The 22,317-nt window shown below is 48.2% G+C and overlaps 2 protein-coding genes across 2 annotated transcripts in view; one reads left to right on the top strand and one right to left on the bottom strand.

The window, feature by feature from the left end:
• POGLUT1 (protein O-glucosyltransferase 1) overlaps nucleotides 1–435 on the bottom strand; it is a 15,314-nt gene extending 14,879 nt beyond the window's left edge. Inside the window, 1 exon segment of the mRNA XM_078614333.1 lies at nucleotides 418–435. Coding sequence (XP_078470459.1) covers nucleotides 418–435 — 18 coding nt within the window.
• A 663-nt stretch (nucleotides 436–1,098) lies between these two features.
• LOC144732756 (coagulation factor VII-like) lies at nucleotides 1,099–21,084 on the top strand. The gene is made up of 11 exons (XM_078614332.1): nucleotides 1,099–1,108; nucleotides 5,080–5,240; nucleotides 8,014–8,038; nucleotides 9,689–9,799; nucleotides 12,333–12,464; nucleotides 15,078–15,128; nucleotides 15,468–15,529; nucleotides 15,932–16,067; nucleotides 16,855–17,213; nucleotides 18,900–19,154; nucleotides 20,788–21,084. The coding sequence occupies exons 1-11, from the start codon at nucleotides 1,099–1,101 to the stop codon at nucleotides 20,938–20,940; spliced, it is 1,455 nt and encodes a 484-aa protein (XP_078470458.1). The 3' UTR covers nucleotides 20,941–21,084.
• The last annotated feature ends 1,233 nt before the right edge of the window (nucleotides 21,085–22,317 follow it).

The raw sequence follows: 22,317 nt of genomic DNA, 5'->3' as shown, positions 1-22,317 counted from the left end.
AAAAAAATAAACATGCTTCAAATCGCTTTAAACTATTGTCATTGTAGTGCGTATTTAATGTGGCGCTGCACTCTGTGGCGCTGCACTCTGATGTTGTAGGAGAAACATTTATTAAAAAGTCAATTTAATTAAGTAGAACGTGTTGTCTGTATTTATTTAAAGGTTGCGCATTTTGATGTGACGTCACATTTTTCAAACCCCCTCCCCCCTCTCGTCACACATCCGTCACAAATGTCTGACCCCACCGCCTCCCCCCCCCCTAGGTGCGTGACGTCATTTATGGACGGCCCTAATGAGTGCGACCTTCAATGCAATTCGTTCAGCAACCGGTGACCAACGCAGCTCAGCGAGCACTGGACGGACACGGTTCCGGGTCTTGAGGTGCCCGTCACGACCACGTGCCAGAGAATGTTGTACACGATGCAGCATGGTCATGTTTTAGCAGACGTCCCCTGTCGAGCAGTGATTTGTTAATCATCGAGCCCTGGCGACACGATGCTACCGACAATTGTCGAATGTGGCTTGGGCATCCGAGTGTCTTGAGTGAGTGTCAGGTTGAGGCAGTGGAAGGCGTGCGCGAGCGAGTGAGTGAGCGGGCGAGAAATTAATTTGGGTTCATCTTCTTGGTTCGTTCGGTAAAGTCACGTAGAAGGGAAGTAATACAATAATAAAAATAAAACATAATAAAATAATTCTCACGACGTTTCAGACGCTGTCTCCCCGACAGACCTGGTCTTCACCTGAGGACGGCTGCTTGCGTTGTGGCCGAAACGTCGTGAGAATTATTGTATTATGTTTTATTTTTTATTATTTTATTACTTCCCTTCTACGTGACTTTACCGAAAGAACCAAGAAGATGAATCCCTGCAGTCACGAAAGCTTTAAATCGAAATTTAATTTGGGTTCGTTTGGAAGTGTCTCCTCCTCTGCCATTATCAGCCCCCGCGTTCTGTTTGCTTGGCTTTTTGACCCAGCTAAACACCATGGCCTTGGCGAGGAGGCGGTAGGAGGGCGGTGACTCTCCTCCCCCTCGCGTCCGCTCAGCCAAAACCTCCCAACTCCAAAACAATATATAGGGTAGCAGGCCTCCATCGCGACATGTTGCTGCGTCCGTGGAAGCTCCTTCTCTTTTCATCTGGCATCCTCCTCCTCCATGCAACCACCTGCAGGGATTCTCAGCGTCACCCTGTCGCTCGGAGGACGGATCGGTCATTTCAAGCGAATGCAGCGGTGGAGTGAGCCGGTGAATCACGTATGTCTCATCAAAAACCCCGTTGTTCATTTGCCCCTCGTCATCTCGTTAAGCATGCACGGGCTACGAATGTTGTAACTCTTTGGCGGCCTGTTACTCGGAGTCGAGTCAAACGTTGATTTGCTGCTCAAATGAGGCTTGAGGATATTGGTGCTCGTGTCTCCCGTGTAAAGCCCTGAGTCAGTATTCATATTCTTAGTTTTTTTCGGTAAAGTCACGTAGGTAAAAAATTAAAATTAATAAAAAGTAAAATAAAATAAAATAAAAAATCACGACGTTTAGGAGGCAACACAAACTTCCGGCTTCAAATGTAGAACCCTGAGTCAGTGTTTGAAATTCCACATTCCTGTGGCGGGATCGAGTTTATCCATCGGACAACCATTGTTTGCACCTACGATTAGCACGGTTGGCTACGTACGCGCAAAAGAAGTTCCACAGACATACACTGTTGACTTTCTCCACAGAGTGATGCTCATGCGATGTATGCTGCTGTTATGACTTTTTGTGATATTTACTTTACGAAATATGAACTGTAAAAAAAGCCACCGAAAATCGCAACCTAATTCTAGGAGGTACAATTCAGCGCTACAGTCATTCACGTGCAGAATGTAACGGGGACTGCCTGGTTCGCGATGGCTCTGTGTGGAGTGTGGAGACCCAGCTAATTGCACCACAGTAATGATTCTAGATTTGAAGCTGTCGTGACTGCAAGGATTCATACTCTTAGGTCTTTCGGTAAAGTCACGTAAGTATAAAATAAAATTAAAATTAATAATTTTGTATTTCTTTTTTATTTTACTTTTATTAATTTAAATTGTATTTTTTTACCTACGTGACTTTACCGAAAAAACCTAAGAGTACTACAATAATGCTCTGTGCGCTGCTAATTTTTTGAGCTTCGGGGGTACAATTTGACTTTTTTTTGGGTGGCGGGGGAATAATTTGGGGGGGAAAGATACGCATGGGAGGGGATTCCGAAGTCGACCAGTGCGAGGGAAGGAGCAAGAGAGGCGTTATGACCTGCAGCGTGGTGAGTGACGTGAGTATATGGGCGAGTGAACGTGTGGGAGAGTGGGCATGTGAATTGGTGAGTGTGTAAGCGGTTTGACTGCTCCGGTTTGACAGCAGGAGTCTTTCTCCGAATCAGTCTGGCGGGCATTAGCTTTTCATCGGCTGGCGCAATGCTGTGTGGAAGCTACCTGGTCTGTCGCTCCCCACGAAGCTTCCGAGTCTTCTCGGCCACAGTCATGCCCTCCCTTCTCATGCTTGTCAAACCTGGACCCCTCTAATGGAACATCTGCGCCGGTTAGAAACATTCAGGCTGGCATGCCTATGATCCATCCTGGGTTTAAACAGGCTGGATTGTGTGAGGAGCTCACAAATCCTTGAAAGATCTGGACACATTCCCATCAGTGAGCTCCTCCGGCAGGCAAGGCTGCGTTGGCTGGTCCATGTAGCCCGCATGCCCAGCCACCGCACGCGATTCAACCCAAATAAAACGAATTTTTCAAGAACACGAAATTAATAGCGATTCAAAAAGCACAGTAAACACCGAATAAAAGCACACAGGCTTGTGATAAAAAAAATACCCCACCAAATGCAACCCCACAGATAAAAATACCAAGTCGAGAGGCCTTTTGGAACAGATGTATTTTAAATAAGCCGAGTGCCTTGAAGGAGTGAACATCTGGGATGGATGGGAATTCCATAGTTGAGGGGCCGCAACGGAAACTGCCCGGGTCACCCATTCAGCAGAGAATCCAAACTCGGCACCCAGTGAAGGGACGCGAGCACAATCAATGATGACATTATTCCTCGTGGCGATGTCAACCTTGCGCCTGATTGCCGCACTTTTTTGGGGAGATTAACTCTCCAACTTGGTTGAACGAAACTGTCAAGTTGCCGTCTCTTCTCAAGAGAGAACGTAGCAGTGATGGTGTTACTGTTGGTCTCTCTCTCTCTCTCTCAGTTATTCCCAAATACAAAGCTGCAAGAAACAAAACCCGATCACACTCAAAGCTGGATTTGTTTGTGACTGAGCCTTCTTTAACAATAATCAATTACTATTAACATGAATATTCATGATTATTATTGATACATGAACACCACTGCTGCGACTACCACCACTTTCACCCATCACCACCACCATCCAAATCAACTCTACCACAATCAACATCAACACCACCACCAACAATACCGCTACCACTACTGTCAATCACCACCACCATCCAAATCCACACTCCACAATCAACATCAACACAACCACTATCAATACGACTCAACTACTGTCATCACCACCACCACCAACATCCAAATCCACACTACCACAATCAACACCACCACCACCATCAATACGGCTACCACCACTGTCACCACTACCACCATCCCAATCCACACTACCCACAATCAACATCAACACCACCACCATCAATACGACTACAACTACGTCATCACCACCACCAACATCCAAATCCACACTACCACAATCAACATCAACACAACCACTATCAATACGACTACAACTACTGTCATCACCACCACCAACATCCAATCCACACTACCACAATCAACATCAACACCACCACTATCAATACGACTACAACCTACTGTCATCACCACCACCAACATCCAAATCCACACTACCACAATCAACATCAACACAACCACTATCAATACGACTACCACTACTGTCATCACCACCACCAATATCCAAATCCACACTACCACAATCAACATCAACACAACCACTATCAATACGACTACAACTACTGTCATCACCACCACCAACATCCAAATCCACACTACCACAATCAACATCAACACCACCACTATCAATACGACTACAACTACTGTCATCACCACCACCAACATCCAAATCCACACTACCACAATCAACATCAACACAACCACTATCAATACGACTACCACTACTGTCATCACCACCACCAACATCCAAATCCACACTACCACAAACATCAACACCACCACTATCAATACGACTACAACTACTGTCATCACCACCACCAACATCCAAATCCACACTACCACAATCAACATCAACACCACCACTATCAATACGACTACAACTACTGTCATCACCACCACCAACATCCAAATCCACACTACCACAATCAACATCAACACAACCACTATCAATACGACTACCACTACTGTCATCACCACCACCAACATCGAAATCCACACTACCACAATCAACATCAACACCACCACTATCAATACGACTACAACTACTGTCATCACCACCACCAACATCCAAATCCACACTACCACAATCAACATCAACACCACCACTATCAATACGACTACAACTACTGTCATCACCACCACCAACATCCAAATCCACACTACCACAATCAACATCAACACAACCACTATCAATACGACTACCACTACTGTCATCACCACCACCAACATCCAAATCCACACTACCACAATCAACATCAACACCACCACTATCAATACGACTACAACTACTGTCATCACCACCACCAACATCCAAATCCACACTACCACAATCAACATCAACACTACCACTATCAATACCGCTACCACTACTGTCATCACCACCACCATCCAAATCCACACTACCACAATCAACATCAACACCACCACCATCAATACCGCTACCACTACTGTCATCACCACCATCAACATCCAAATCCACACTACCCACAATCAACACCACCACCACCACCATCAATACGACTACCACCACTGTCACCACCACCACCTTCATCACCACGACCACCAACGCCAACTCCTTCACTATCATCACCATCTCCGCCCCCCCCCCCTGCCACCGCCAGTGTTCGTGTCAAGGCGGGAGGCGTCTCGACTACTGCGAGTGCGCAGAGTCAATGGCCACGGGCTGGAGGAGTTCTTCCCAGGCTCCCTGGAGCGCGAATGCATGGAGGAGCGTTGCAGCCTGGAGGAAGCCATGGAGATCTTCCCCGACAAGGAGGCGGCGGTGAGCATTGAGACTCCTCACACAACAAAGACAAAGCTCCCCCGTATAGCTGTGTAACAGACTGTTGGGGCAAGGGCCGTTAGCGAGTAGGAGGCCCAGGACCGGTTCAGATAATGGAACTCGGGTCTCCGGGTTCGTAGCGCAGCGCGCTAACCGCTACACCACCGCTCCCCACACTCACTCTACTCAAAGCGAGCCAGGTCACGACAACAGCTGCCATTCACCACTAAGTGGCGGGGTGGCGTCATTACGGTGCATGTGCCAGGCTCGGTGCACCAATGAGGCCACGTGAAGTGAACGTGAGGAACCCTCACTGGCAGGAGATCGCGGGACACACCCAGGTGTTATGGGTTCATTGGCTGAGGTTGGCAGCACCTTCATCTGTTGAAGTGCGAAGGGTGATCCGGAGTCCGAGACCAGTTAGGGCATTGGGCAGAGATGACCTGAAGACAGGCCCTCTTCAACAACAGGGCCTCTCTGTAAACTCTCAACACCTGGATCTGTCCCGTGACCTCTTGCCAGCAAGGCTTCCACACTTCACATAGCCTGGGTTTAGATCGCGTTATTTATAAATGTGTCGTAACCCTCCACCACCCGACACGGCCAATCAGTAAAAAAGTGTCACGTTGACAAAAGACAAATAGTTCACTGCTTTAGCCCACCGGTGTGTTGAAGCGTGAAATCACAACATTTACAATTTGAGTAGCACGACGTTTCGCTGGTAATTGCATCCAGCATCATCGGGCAATTCGCCAGAATGGTGAGGCTCTGCTGTGTCTCCCGTTCTTATGTAGAGCAGCAGCAGGGTGACGTCATCATTAACTCATTAACTCATCAGGTGCAACGGATTCCTCCAGTCTAAATAAAAATGTTGATTCTGCTATAGGGGGATCTTTGTCTGTGTAAGCACCATACGTGTGCATGTGTCTCGCATACACTTTGAGTAGAATGTTAATATTTCAAAGTACATCTGGATTATTGAGTTGAACATTGACAGAGTTCAGTGATAAGCTTTCTTTGGGCACATACAGCAGAAAGATTGTTTTTGTATGAAATATGTTCCAGTTGTACTCCGATAGGCATCATGCGATTAAACCGGGTTATTGAAAGTGTCGCGGGTTGATGGTCTGAGCCTGCTCACCGATGACTTGACAACACAACGCCTTGACACATTGAAAGTTGGTTCTGCATTTAAATTTGCAAAAAAAACCAAGAACACATTCATGCGGAGGGAGCTGGTAGGAACGTTGGGTTGCTCGGTCAATGGCCAGGGTCAACGGCAGCGTGGTGTATTCCACAAATATGCCCGACTGTGAGGGCGGGTACAAGCCGGCGTGAGTAGGTTAAACGTTGAGTTTTATAAGGGCGCCACGGGGTGACCAGCCCCTCCCCACCCAGCCCCACCCCACCCTCCCCACCCAGCAATCACCCACCCACCCCACCCTCCCCTCCCCTCCCCACCCAGCCCCACCCTCCCCACCCTCCCCGCCCTCCCCACCCAGCCCCTCCCCACCCTCCCCTCCCCACCCAGCCCCACCCAGCCCCTCCCTGCACGACGGACGGACGGACAGAATAATCCCCTGTGGGCTGGTGTAACCAGGAGGCTCCTACCAGTAAAATATATCACATCTGACTCAAGCGAAGGCCACGACTCTCTGCGGCAATGGCAGTTCGAAAATGGTCACCCCCTGACTCTTCGTAGAGCAGAGGTGACGTCTGCGATAGCTGCTTCCGCGGGGGATGTTCGCTCACTCAGTGGTTCTCAACCTTTACACTATGAGATCTCTTTTACCAGTGGCAAAATATAGTCGTAGGTTTTTACCCTTTTAAACTGGTACAAAACTGACACCTTTATTCAAGGCATCATGTTTGCAATAACCACAACACAAGTAGTCAAAAAAGCAAACAAAAATAAGTAACTCTGATAATGATATTATTATCACAAAAAGAAGTAACTCTGATAATGATAGTATTATCATTATCAGAGTTACTTCTTTTTGTTTGCTTTTTTAACTACTTGTGTTGTGGTTATTGCAAACATGATGCCTTGAATAAAGGTGTCAGTTTTGTACCAGTTTAAAAGGGTAAAAACCTACGACTATGTTCTCAACCTTGTTGGGCTACCGTGTTGTACCCCCACTTGTGGAATTTTGTTTCAACCGAGTACCCCCCCCCCCACCGTTGCCTGATCCCAACGTGGAAATAAATGTATGAATAATGAGCATCGATATTTTAACCAATCGTCAATTTTGTGAGGTTAATCTAACTCGCCAGTAACTGCAAGCGAATACAACTAAATTTAGCTGGCGTGACGTGAATTTGTTCGTTGGCTACTCTTGGAAACCACGTTGTTTACGATCAATGAGTTTATAAAATATATTTTATACCATATGGAATTAAATGTTGTCGTAGTTACGCTATCTTGGCAGTTTTCATACGTGATTATTCACCAGGGACTCTCATGTATGATATCATTTCACACATTTCTAAATCACCTAACGTGCCTGGGACATTGCCACGTACCCCCCCGGTTGAGAACCACTGCTCTTACTCACGTGATTTTATGTATATAGATACTGCTCGGCGAGATTTCCCAATGGATTCTTTGGCTCAGAGCACGACGCCGATTGCGCAATGGGGAAGAATAACATTGGCGACAAAGGCAATTAACGTCTTGAATGTTTGAACTCTGACCTTAGTATTTCACTCGACGTGTGCGGCTGTGAGTGGTGCTGAGCTCACACGCTTGTTGGCTTGCTTGTTTGTTTTTCAGAAATCATTCTGGTACAAATACGCAGGTGAGATGCGCGTGTGAATGTGTATGTATGTGGGGAAGGTGCTCGCTAACAGCACTTGCCCCTACAGTCTGTTAAGGCTATACGGGGGATCTTTGTCTTTGTATGTGGGGAGCGGTAGTATAGTGGCTAACGCGCTGCGCTAGGAACCCGGCGACACGGGTTTGATTCCCGCTCACGGCCAACACCAGTGACGATTATCTGAACCGGTCCCGGGCCTCCCCTAGGTCGACTCAGCCTCAAATGCGAACCTGGTGTGGTGTGTAAACATCGCCGCTGGGGAGACAAAGGCGGCCGGGCGTGGGGCTGGCCACCCACCCCCTCGCGTGCCGTTCCGGCCTTCATAGGTGCTCGCTAACAGCACTTGCCCCTACAGTCTGTCAAGGCTATATGGGGGATCTTTGTCGTTGTTTGTATGTAGTTGGCACAGTCGAGGGCACCGGTGGTGCATCGGCCAGTCATCTCAGTCAGTCTACCAATGGCACCTGCTCGGTCTGTCCCGTGACCTCCTGCCAGCGGGCGTTTGACACTTCACGTGGCCTTAACGTGCACATGGCCTGGCACAAGCACCGTGGTGACGTCACCGCCAATTAGTGGCGAATGCCGGTTGTTGTTGTTGTTGTATGTAAAGCCCAAACATGCCATCACACACCACTTCCCTTTAATTTCAAGTAGACGGAGAAAAAAATGCCTTTTGGAATTACACTAAGAGATGGGAGGAGGAGAACTTACTGTTGCCGTATAGCAGCAGCCATCCTGACGACGATTGGCTGCTCCGTGTTCCAAAGGCAGATTTGACTCCTCGTGCCCGAGACGTGGGTTGGACGGGTCCTCGATTCATTTCCGGAATAATTTCTTGGCGGACGGTGGCATCAAAAGATTACGACTCGTGTCACACGTTGCAATTAGGGAAGCGGCTGATGAATCTCAGGCAGCTTTGGATGGAGACGTCTGCAACTCACTCAAGGGCAACAGCGACATCGCGAGACTATTTTATGAGAACACCGTGTGTCGTGCTCCTGCACCGGTGTGTCGCCAACACCTCCAAATGTCAATGTTTGAGCTTCCCAGACGTACATTTGTATTTTACCAGGTAATGCCCACTGATTCTAGATTTTAAGTTTTCGTGACCGCCCACTGAGCTACTGTATATAGCTCTTTTTTCAGAAGCGACCCGGCATATCACAAATGATAGCCTCAACGAAGTGGCTTATCGCGTGGAAATTTATAGCAGACAAATACTCTACACGCAAGTTTCTAAATGTGGAGGGCAAAACCGGAGGAAAAAACCAACATGTGACCATGTAAGGCCCAAACAGCCACGTAGCTATGCTTTTTAAGAAGCGGCCTGGTCATCACAAATGATAGCTCATGGAATTGGCGTTCCATGCGGACGTTTATAGCGGTAGGCAAACACTCTAAACGCGTGGCGACGTTGATTCGAAATGTGGAGGGAAAAACCGGAGGACTCTGGTGAAAAATCCACGCAACCACGGGGAGAGAGAGAGAGACACGCGAACTCCAAATATACAGCAGGCGTTAGGGTCGGTATCGAACCCACGACCTCCTGTACACCAGGCGAGGTAGTTAACATCGTGTCGGTGTTCTCGCCTCTCTCTCTCTCACGCACTCGTCCTCTGTTCTCACGTCAAGATGGAGACCAATGCGCCTCGAGTCCCTGCCACGCGGGAACGTGCAAGGACGCACTCAACTCGTACTCGTGCGTCTGTCCAGACGGCTACCAAGGCGTCAACTGCGAGATCAGTGAGGCAGCTTTCGCTCGGCTCGATGAGACACCCCCTTCCTCCCCCACACACACACACACACTTTTCGTGGGGATGAGTTTACATATTCTTAGGGTTTTTCGGTAAAGTCACGTAGGTAAAAAATTAAAATTAATAAAAGTAAAATAAAAATCACGACGTTTCGGAGGCAACACAAGCTTCCGTCTTCAGGTGGAACCGTCACAGCACGATAGCTGTATCAGCTGATACAGCTGATACAGCTATACAGCTATCGTGCTGTGATACAGCTGATACAGCTATACAGCTATCGTGCTGTGACGGTTCCACCTGAAGACGGAAGCTTGTGTTGCCTCCGAAACGTCGTGATTTTTATTTTACTTTTATTTTACTTTTATTAATTTTAATTTTTTACCTACATGACTTTACCGAAAAAACATAAGAATATGAATCCTTGCAGTCACGAAAGCTTCAAATCTAGAATGAGTTTACATGTCACTTGGTTTGTTCAAATATCTACAATAGATTATCGGTATATCCGCGTGCGGTTTATCCGATTTGCAGATTAACCGGTGCACCTGAGATTGACAAAAATGAATAACTCATGGATTTCTCCCCTTAAGCCCAAATTAATACTCTAAAAACAGTTATACAACGTTTTTCTGGGAAATACTCTTCGGGTTTTTCGGTAAAGTCATGTAGGGGGGGAAATAAATAAATAAGGTAGAATGAAAACAACTACAATAAAATGTTATCACTTTTTTGTTGTTTTCACCATATTATTTATTTATTTTATTTTTCACCTACGTGCATTTACCACAAAAAAAACAAAGAGTATGAATCCTTGCAGTCACGAAAACTTCAAATCTAGAATTCTGGGAAATGTTTATTGCAAGTCACGTGCTTAAACCGAATAAATATGTTGCTCCGGTTAATCCAAAACCCACGTGATCGCCTCTACAGTACAGTAGTTGCATATCTTATCTTTACAACGGTGGGCGGAGTTTGATTGATTTTGATTGGCGTGGCTCTGTTGTCATCCACTTAGTGGGCGGAGTCTTCTGCGTGTAAGCAGGAAAGTGTCATCACTGAGCACGCTCATCGATTTGTCGATCGTTAGTATTCGTTCTAAATCGAAAGAGTAACAATCGAAATCGTCAGTTGTGCTTCATTTGGAGTTATTTTTCCGATCATTTATTTAATTTACGAAACTGTGCTATGGCAGAGAAACGGAAGCGTCGTGTTGTTTTCACTTTGGTTATTGGCTTAGAGATCCACGGAACATTTCAAATTTTGGATTATCCATGATTTTTAAATATCCGCGGCCGTCCTCCCCGTCATTAGCGGGGAGAATCGAGTCTCCCGTATTTTTAAATCGACAGCATGGTTGCTTCCTGATCATAACTCTGATTGGATGAAACCCGTGAGATGCAGCTTATTTTACAGGACATGAGACCCTTGAATATCGCGGGCGATTCTGTTCTTGGAAAGTGCCGCGAAAGCCAAAACAGTGATGTTCAATACTTAAGCCTGACCTAAATAATGCGGTTTGGTACACGGCAACCAAAAACAGACAACATCACAATTGAAATAAGTGCCGTACTTTATGCCAAATAAACTACAGACAAGTTAATTGAAATAAACATGTACAAACCCTCGACAAAACAACATTAATATTCTTGGTGCTTTCGGTAAAGTCACGGAGATAGAAAACAAAAATTAAAAGTAAAAAAATCCGACGAAATTTTGATCGCAACACAAGCGGTCTTCTGCAGGTGAAGGTGAAGAAGACCGCTTGTGTTTCGATCAAAACATCGTGCGTTTTTTGCTTTTAGTTTAGAACCAAGAATATTAATTCCTGCAGCCACGAAAATTTTAAGTCTAAATTTAAAACAACATTACTAGACAATTAAGTGGCATAAATACTGTATTAAATTTCGATTTAAAGCTTTCGTGACTGCAGGGATTCATCTTCTTGGTTCTTTCGGTAAAGTCACAGCGTCTTCCCAACAGACCTGTTCTTCACCTGAGGACGGCTGCTTGCGTTGTGGCCGAAACGTCGTGAGAATTATTTTATTATGTTTTATTTTTATTATTTGATCATTTCCCTTCTACGTGACTTTACCGAATGAACCAAGAAAATACTGTATTACTTAGCGATGACGACCCAAAGCAGTTGTGTGTGTTTGTTCGCAAGTGGGGAGTGGTGGCGCTACGGTTAGCGCTACGCTGCGCTCCGAACCTGCCGACCCGAGTTCGATTTCCCAGCTCACGGCCAACACCGGTGACGATTATCTGAACCGATCCTGGGCCTCCCCTAGGTCGACTCAGCCTCAAATGAGTACCTGGTGTGATGTGTAAACATCGCTACTGTCGAGACAAAGGCGGCCGAACATACTACTGCCCACCTCACTCACCCACCCCCTCGTGTGCCACGGTGCCGGCATTCATAGCTGTAGCTGCTGCTCGCTCACACCACTTGCCCCAACAGCCCCTTTAAGGCTACGCGGGGGATCTTTGTCTGTGTGTTTGCCTCGGCTTTGGTGGCGTGGCAGACACGCGCACGTGCAGCTACCGGAACGGAGGCTGCGAGCACTTCTGCTCGGAGCGAGGGAACAACGCCAGCGTGCGCTGCGGTTGTGCCGAGGGCTACGCGCTCATGGACAACGGCACGTGCTCGCCACAGGGTGGGCAACCACCGCAACCACCGCCACCCTCGTCTCAGAACAACAGCAACACAACAACAGCAACACAACAACAGCAGCAGCAGTGGCGGTGATGATGACACCACGGCGCCTGTTGCCAGGCCAGGTGTACTTTCAGTGCCACGTGGAGTTTCGAACGCCTGCTGGTAGGAGGGTCACCTGGGGCAGACCCAGGTGCCATGGGTTGACTGAGATGACTGGCCGATGCACCACCTCGCACTCACATAGGCATATAGACAAAGATGACAAAGATAACAAAGATCCCTCATGTAGCATTAACAGACTTTTGGGGCCAGTGCTGTTGGGCGATGTTTACACACCGCACCAGGTACTCATTTGAGGCTGAGTCGACCTAGCGGAGGCCCATGACCGGTTCAGATAATTGTCACTGGTGTCGGTGACCGTGAGCGGGAATCGAACTCGGGTCACCAGGTTCGTAGCGCAGCGCTAACCGCTCTACGCCACTCACATGACAACCTGCATATACACATTCACATACATCCAATGCAAAGCTCCCCCCTACGAGTGTGCCCGACAAGTGTTCGTGACGGCGTTTGTTTGGAACGATGAAGACTCCGTACCAGGACGACCCGCGCAGAGTCTGCCGTGACAGGGAGTCCACCAGACTAGTCCTGCCACGTGGTGCTGCCACGGTGGCCAGGAGATGTTAACTACCTCACCTGGTATACAGGAGATCGTGGGTTCAATCCCGACCCTGACGCCTGCTGCTGTGTATTTGGAGTTTGCGTGTCTCTCTCGATCATCATCATCATCACCACGGTGGCTAGGAGATGTTGACCACCTCGCCTGGTATACAGGAGATCGTGGGTTCGATCCCGACCCTGGATGTCTCTCTCTCTCATCATTATCACGGTGGCCAGGAGATGTTAACTACCTCGCCTGGTGTACAGGAGGTCGTGGGTCCGATCCCGACTCTGACGCCTACTGCTGTGTATTTGGAGTTTGCTGTGTCTCTATCTCGATCATCATCACGGTGGCCAGGAGATGTTAACTACCTCGCCTGGTGTACAGGAGGTCGTGGGTCCGATCCCGACCCTGACGCCTGCTGCTGTGTATTTGGAGTTTGCGTGTCTCTCTCGATCATCATCATCACCACGGTGGCTAGGAGATGTTGACCACCTCGACTGGTATACAGGAGATCGTGGGTTCGATCCCGACCCTGCGTGTCTCTCTCTCATCATCATCACGGTGGCCAGGAGATGTTAACTACCTCGCCTGGTGTACAGGAGGTCGTGGGTCCGATCCCGACCCTGACGCCTGCTGCTGTATAATTGTAGTTTGCGTGTCTCTCTCTCTCTCATCATCACGGTGGCTAGGAGATGTTAACTACCTCGCCTGGTGTACAGGAGGTCGTGGGTTCGATCCCGACCCTGACGCCTGCTGCAGTATAATTGTAGTTTGCGTGTCTCTCTCTCTCATCATCATCACGGTGGCTAGCAGATGTTAACTACCTCACCTGGTATACAGGAGATCGTGGGTTCAATCCCGACCCTGACGCCTGCTGCTGCTGTATATATGAAGTCTGCGTCTCTCTCTCTCCCCGTGCTCGTGTGGATTTTTCTCAGGGTCCTCCCGGTTTTTCCCTCCACATTTCGAATCAACGTCGCCACGCGTTTAGAGTGTTTGGCTACCGCTATAAACGTCCGCATGGAACGCCAATTCCTTGAGCTATCATTTGTGATGACCAGGTCGCTTCTTTAAAAGAATAGCTACGTGGCTGTTTGGGCCTTACCTTGTAACGTGTTGATTTTTTTTTACAACGTGAACTCTAAATTTTGATTTAAAGCTTTCGTGACTGCAGGGATTCATATCCTTGGTTCTTTCGGTAATGCAGCAACTCGCAGTCGTCGGAAGCTTCCACCGACAAAACACCTTTGCTCTCTCCAAACCACACTCTCATCTACTCTCTCTCATCCCTTCCCGAACCTTCCATTCACCATCCCCGTCTGCCACTCCTCCTCCTACTCCACAAAACACTTTCTTCCCTTCCTTCACCACCCTAACCGCCCTCTAACTCGTCATCCTGTTTGCCAGCCTTTTACTCCAATTGAACCTTCCCAGGCAATCCCAAGCTCCGCACGATAAATATTGCACGGTGCAGTTACATGAGCCGTACACGTGCAATGTGCCTGTACTGTGTGTGTCTGTGCTGTGTGTGCCGTGTGTCTATGCCGTGTGTCTATGCTGTGTGTCTGTGCAGTGTGTGTTGTGTGTTAATGATGTGTGTATATGCTGTGTCTGTGCTGTGTGTTAATGCTGTGTGTCTGTGCCGTGTGTGCTGTGTGTTAATGCTGTGTGTCTGTGCAGTGTGTGTTGTGTGTTAATGATGTGTGTCTACGCTGTGTCTGTGCCGTGTGTGTTGTGTGTTAATGCTGTGTGTCTGTGCCGTGTGTGCTGTGTGTTAATGCTGTGTGTCTGTGCAGTGTGTGTTGTGTGTTAATGATGTGTGTCTACGCTGTGTCTGTGCCGTGTGTGTTGTGTGTTAATGCTGTGTGTCTGTGCCGTGTGTGTTGTGTGTTAATGATGTGTGTCTATGCGGTGTCTTTGCTGTGTGTCTGTGCTGTGCGTGGTCAGTGGAGTTTCCATGCGGACGGAGACAAAGACAAAAGGAAGCCAAGCACAGAGGTAGTGCCTTGAGGACGTGGTTGTGTTGGAAATAATGTCGATGATAGTGGTGGGGGTGATGATTGTGGTGGTGGCAATGATGTCGACGATGGTGGTGGTGAAGATTGTGGTGGTGGTGGTGGTGACGATGGTGGTGGAAGTGTCGATGGTAATGAAGGTGATGTTGGTAACGGTGGTGATGGTAACAGATGCGATGATGGTGATTCAAATGATGTCGGTATCGGTTATGGTGGTGGTGATGATGATGATGATGTCGGTGATGACGGTGATTGAGATACATGTTGCTTACTGTCGTGATCATGTTGGTGATGGTTGTGCGGGATGGTAACGGGCCGCCAGGTGGCGATGACCTGAGGATTGTCAATGGGTGGAGGTGTGAGCCTGGAGAATGTCCCTGGCAGGTGAGTCACGTGCACATCGACACCGCTTCGTGCACTTGACCGGGTTCTGTGGTGCTGTTGGTCGGGTTGAGGTGGTGCGGTTGATCGGGGGTAGTGGTGCAGTTGTCAGGGTTTCGGTGGTGCGACTGCCAGGGTTTGGTGGCATGAATTCTAGATTTGAAGCTTTCGTGACTGCAAGGATTCATATTCTTAGGTTTTTTCGGTAAAGTCACGTAGGTAAGAAATTAAAATTAATAAAAGTAAAATAAAATAAAAATCACGACGTTTCGGAGGCAACGCAAGCTTTCGTCTTCAGCTGGAACCGCCACGTGACTTTACCGAAAAAACCTAAGAATATTTGGTGGCATGGTTGTCTGTGTGTAGCGGTGCCGCTGACAGGCTGCGGTGGTGCGGTTGTGACAGGTGCTGCTTGTAAGCTACGAGACGGGGAAAGGATTATGCGGAGGGGCGCTGCTGAACGACGAGTGGGTCATCACAGCCGCTCACTGCATTGTGGGAGCGAAGACCCAGGGCGGCCTGGCAAATTACGTGATCATCGGTGTGGTCACAAAACACGGGCAACTCTTGTCATTCTTTATAAATCCCAATGAGAGACCGCTCCTATATGCCCGTCATTGTCTAGGAACTCTATCGGAGACCTTCCGTCCTCTTCAACTCGCATCGATGGCTGGGGATAGGTAGTTGGACACTCTGGGGGTAGGAGAGGAGAGTGAGCACCCTCCCACGAAGCTCGTGTTGACCGGTGTCTCTGATGCCCTCTCTAGACAATGATGTTATTATACAAGAAGCCTCTCATGGGGCGCTTAGACCAAGCCACGTCTTTGAGTGCCCCCCCCCCCTGCCCAGTGGCGTAGCTAGGATATTTTGCGCCCGGGGACGAACTATAAAATTGGCGCCCCTCCCCCCATTAAATCATATACCAAAATGTAATTACATGACATGTAGGCTGTGTGTGGCGGGATATATAAACTTTTAGGTTGAGATGTAGATTTGTGCAGTAGTTTCAGGCTGCCGCGCCCGCCGCAATAAGTTATAATGTAACAATTTCGATTTAAAGCTTTCGTGACTGCAGGGATTCATCTTCTTGGTTCTTTCGGTAAAGTCACGTAGAATGGAAATAAAAAAAATAAACCAATAAAAAAATGTTGTATTTTCATTATTTTATTATTTCCATTCTACGTGACTTTACCGAAAAGAACCAAGAAGATTATAATGTAACGTTGTAAGCCTCATTTTGGCGCCCCTTTACCTTGGCGCCCGGGGACGCGTGTACCCCCCTGCCCCCCCATAGCTACGCCTCTGCCCCCGCCCCACCCTCTATGCAGGCGAGTACGACGTGGACGTGTCGGACGGCTCGGAGCAGTATCTGCCGGTGCGGCGTGTGGTGCTGCACAAGCGGCACGTCGCCCCCTCCTCCTCCTCCTCGTCGTCGTCGTCATCGCTGCTGCCGCCGCTGCCCGGTCCGCGCCGCCGCGACTACGACGTGGCGCTGCTGCAGCTGGCGACGCGCGCGCGCCTCGGCCCCAGCGCCGTGCCACTTTGCCTGCCCTCGACCTCGCTGTCCGAGCACCAGCTGCTCGTGCCGGGCATCCACGGCCTCGTCAGCGGATGGGGCCGCCTCGGCGAAGGCGCGGCACGAGCTAGCGTGCTGCAGGTGCGAGCGGCGGCGGCGGTGGCGGTGATGGTCGGTGAAGGGCTGGGACGGAAAATCGGCAAGGGCATTTGTTAACACACCGGACTAAATTTCAGGCTGTGGGCAATTATTGTTTTTTTTTGTTTAAATGGATCGTGCGACGTGACGTTCGACCGTGCGATCTCTTTGGCCTCTTTGGGCTGGTCAAATTAGTTTTTATATTGGCCGGTAAGGAAGAATCGACTATGGGACTTAATGCCAACTCAGAGCGTAAATAAGCAATGAAGCGTACGCATTTAGAGGTGATAAAATATTTGTATTAATTTAATTACTCTGATCACATTCTTGATTTGAAGCTTTTGTGACTGCGGGAATCCATACTCTTTGGTTTTTTCGGTAAAGTCACGTTTACTGATGACGGACGCTTGTGTTGCGCCCGAAAAGTCGTGATTTATTTTATTTTATACCTACGTGACTTTACCGAAAGAACCAAAGAGTCTGATCACATTTGCAAGTTCTCCACACAAACCGGGCCAGCGGACCTCGGAATGGAGCGGTCCACTGGGCATTTGCCTGCCCAGTCCGGGCCTGGTGGTGATGGTGGAGGATAGTACCGGGTGGCTTTACGCGATCACAGTCAATACTGGGAGCCAGGTCGCATGTCGAGAACGACCGTGAAGGATGGCACGTCATGTCGTGTGCTCGCTAATGTCACCTACACGCAACGAGTGGGGCACGGTGGTGGATAAAATGCAGCAGGTTGGCATAGTTGGGAGTTGTTATGGGTTAACCTTAGTTAACCTTAGTTAAAACCCATGATAACCGAGTCTGTCCCGTGACCTCCTGCCAGGAAGCTTCTCGAAACTTCTCCCAAGATGCACCGAGCACCTAGCTTGGCTCAAGTGCCATGGTGACATCACCACCACTTATAAGGGTGGTTATTACTGTGTAAATGTGTACGTGGAGCATGATTCCATAAACTGCAATTTTGTGATGAATAGCAATCCTACGTACATAAAACGCACGCGAGAATACCGTGAGGTACAGTAGTATATGACATCAAAAGCACTGGAATATTTGGTGGAATAATGCATGTGTGTATAGCCAAAGATTAACCAATATAGCCTTAACAGACTGTTGGGGCAAGTGCTGTTAGCGAGCACCTATGAAGGCCGGCACGGCACACGAGGGGGTGGGTGGCCAGCACCACGCCCGGCCGCCTTTGTCTCCCCAGTGGCGATGTTTACACACCGCACCAGGTACTCATTTGAGGCCGAGTCGACCTAGGGGAGGCCTAGAACCGGTTCAGATAATCGCCACCGGTGTTGGCCGTGAGCGGGACATCGAACTCGGGGCCGCCAGGTTCGAAGCGCAGCGCTGCTCACTGCCAACACCACCGCTCCCCTGCGTACAACAACAACAACCGCCATTCGCCACTAAGTGGCGGTGACGTCACCACGACGCTTGTGCCAGTTCCATGTGCACCTTGAGGCCACGCGAAGTGTCGAACGCCCGCTGGCAGGAGGTCACGGGACAGACCCAGCAGGTGCCACGGGTCGACTGACCGAGATCCGTGGCTGACGCACCACCTGTGCCCCCTACTGCGCCAACTTGCGTACGCACAGGCGCACACCTGCACGCAGGCAGCCCCCATTCCTTAGCGCGCGGCCGCACCTGCCTGAGCCGCGCGAGACGCCCTCCTTGACCCCTGGCTCTCGGTAACCGCGGCGCTTGCAGGCCGTGAGCGTGCCCTTCGTGCCGCACGCGGAGTGCGTCAGGGCGCTGGGCTCCGCCGTCACGCGCAACATGTTCTGCGCGGGGCGCAGCGGGGACCACGACGGTGCCGGTGGCGGCGGGAGGCTGGGCGATGCTTGCGGCGGGGATAGTGGCGGCCCCCACGCCACTCTCTACGGGGACACGTTCTTCCTGACGGGCATTGTGAGCTGGGGCGACGGGTGCGCGCGGAGTGGCAAGTATGGAGTCTACACCAAGGTGAGAGGCGGCGCGACGACGGAGGCGCGTGACCCGTGCGATGGCTTGCATCACACACCGAAACATGCATTGCATTTCGATGTAAAGCTTTCGTGACTGCAGGGATTCATCTTGTTGGTTCTTTCGGTAAAGTCACGTAGAAGGGAAATAATAAAAAAAAAATGGTTGATTTTTATTATTTTATTATTTCCCTTCTACGTGACTTTACCGAAAGAACCAAGAACATGCATTGCATTATTGTTATGACGGTTCACCGAGTCTCTACACTTTTTAAGAAGGGTTCTGACCAAGGCCGTAATTATCATATATATTGGAGGGGGGGGGCACATCCCCCCCTCCCAATATTCAAATATGCTCAAAATATCCCCCCCAATATATTGCTTTAAAATAGATTTTTTTTATATGATTGTGGTTATGGTTGTACTTTATTAATCCCTAATCTCTGCCATTACATACAATGAAACAGGAAAACGTAAAAAAAGTAAAAACAGAGCAATGTAATACAATACACTATTAGACATTATTGTAAAAAAAAAAGTCCATCCTATATATATATTTTTTACTTTTAGGCAGGAAATTCGTTTTCAATTCTAGATTTTTTTATGGGGGGGGGACCCCAGACCCCCTGGAAGATTTGGTCCCCCCCAATATTGACTCCATCGCTGCGGCCTTGATTCTGACAAGTTTGTTTAAAGTAGGTTGCAGGTTGCTCCGTGTCATCCCGATCGAGTAATTATTCAGGCAGCTTTTCAGCATTCAAGTCTTTGGCTGGTTGCACTGTGTATGTGTTTTTTTGTTATGGGAGAAAAACTCGGCCTTAGTACTTAAGTTATGCCTGGTTTTTGACCGGTGGCCACTGCCAGGGTCCACTCTTACGAAAGAGATGGACATTCCGTCTCCGCGCCAGTGCCACAAATCTACGGTGACAAACAGTATTTGGGATCCCCGCTCCTCGATGGGGGGAGGCCTGGAACTTCCTCCTGTACCGCGTGGCCCTGGAAATATCAACTCGGCAGAGGCGAGCTCCAAACTGCAGCCCGATAATTATCATTTAGATGGCACCGCAACCCTGCCGGGTCCAAGAGTTGGGCCACCGCAAGAACAGCACCGACCCTTCTGGTATTAGGGGCCGTCCATAAATGACGTCACGCACCTAGGGGGGGGGGGGGTCAGACATTTGTGACGATGTGTGACGAGGGGGGGGGGGGCAACTTTAAATAAATATAGACAACACGTTCTCCTTAATTAAATAGACTTTTTAATAAATGTTCTTAAAAATAAGTCTTGAGACTTGGCAAAGCTTCCCTGGTTCAATAAAATAATAACAATACTCTTCAGCACTGAGTCAGTCCACCGCTGCATGAAGGACTCTACACCCCGTGTCAGTCATCAGGGTGGTTTGACCATACTTCACCATGCCATGATGCATGTTCATACTTCAATAGGGATTTGCCTGGTAGGATGCGGATGGTTTAGTGTTGTATTTGTTTGTGTTTGGGCGATTCGTTGCACGACTATCGAGTTTGTGTACTGCTGTTGTAACATTCGTGCCCGCGCCTAACTGGACACCTGTGAAAAAGAGCTTCACGGCTCATCGGATTCCTCCAGCATAAATGTTCTGATTCTATCGAAGGTGTCGCGCTTTGTGCCGTGGATCCGCGAGGTGATGGGACGCCCCGAAGTGAAGGCCGCCCTCCCCTCGCCGCCTGGGGCGGATTCACGCGAGCGCAGCTCCAGCCAGGCTCCTGCTGCTGCTGCTGGTGCAACACAAGAGGGGACATCGTGACACAACATCAACAACAACATAATCATCATCATCTTGGTTCTTTCGGTAAAGTCACGTAGAAGGGAAATGATAAAATAATAAAAATAAAACAATAAAATAATTCTCACGACGTTTCGGCCACAACGCAAGCAGCCGTCCTCAGGTGAAGAACAGGTCAGACGCTGTCTCCCTGACAGACCTGGTCTGACCTGTTCTTCACCTGAGGACGGCTGCTTGCGTTGTGGCTGAAACGTCGTGAGAATTATTTTATGATGTTTTATTATTTTTATTATTTTATTATTTCCCTTCTACGTGACTTTACCGAAAGAACCAAGAAGGTGAATCCCTGCAGTCACGAAAGAAGCTTTAAATCGAAATTTAACATAATCATCACTTAGACGATCTTCTTGGTTCTTTCGGTAAAGTCACGTAGAAGGGAAATAATAAAGTAATAAAAATAAAACATAATAAAATACAATTCTCACGACGTTTCGGCCACAACGCAAGCTGCTTGATTCTATCTAGCAAGCTGCTTGCGTTGTGGCCTTGCTTGCGTTGTGGCCGAAACGTCGTGAGAATTGTATTTTATTATGTTAAAATTTTTATTATTTTATTATTTCCCTTGTACGTGACTTTACAGAAAGAACCAAGACGATGAATCCCTGCTGTCACGAAAGCTTTAAATCGAAAGCCACCTAGACGATATCAACACCCGCACTGTTCATATCATCTCAGCCACCACCACCTTCACGACAGTTTCAGCCAATTCACGGCATCTCTACACACCACAGCCCCATCTCTCCACACCACCATCTCTTCACGATCTCTTCATCATCATTATCGTCCCTTCAGCATCTCTACATCGTCTGTTTCCATACTTTCATCATCTCTTCATCATCGCTTTAGCCTCTCTCATCTCTTCAATATCTATACTCGCCATTTCTTCTTGATCATCTCTTCACCTTAAAGCTTTCGTGACTGCAGGGATTCATCTTCTTGGTTCTTTCGGTAAAGTCACGTAGAAGGGAAGTAATAAAATAATAAAAATAAAACATAATACAATTATTATATTATCTTTAAAAGTTTTATTTTTATTATTTTATTATTAAAAGAAAACATAATAAAATTATTATATTATTTTATTGTGTTTAATTTTTATTATTTTATTACTTCCCTTCTACGTGACTTTACCGAAAGAACCAAGAAGATGAATCTCTTCACCATCTGCAGTTGTCATCTATTCACCATCTCTTCTTCATGTTTCACCATCTCGTAACTTTAACATCTCATCATCATTTCTTCATCTCTTCATGATCTCTTCACCGTTACTTCTTCACCAGCAAATTGCCAACAGCACCTTGGATGAAAATTATTCATTCATTCTGAAAAGCTGCTAAC

Source organism: Lampetra planeri, chromosome 44 (genome assembly GCF_965212315.1).
Source record: "Lampetra planeri chromosome 44, kcLamPlan1.2.h2, whole genome shotgun sequence".
Taxonomy (NCBI): Eukaryota; Metazoa; Chordata; class Hyperoartia; order Petromyzontiformes; family Petromyzontidae; genus Lampetra; species Lampetra planeri.
This window is presented reverse-complemented; position numbering and strand designations above follow the sequence as displayed.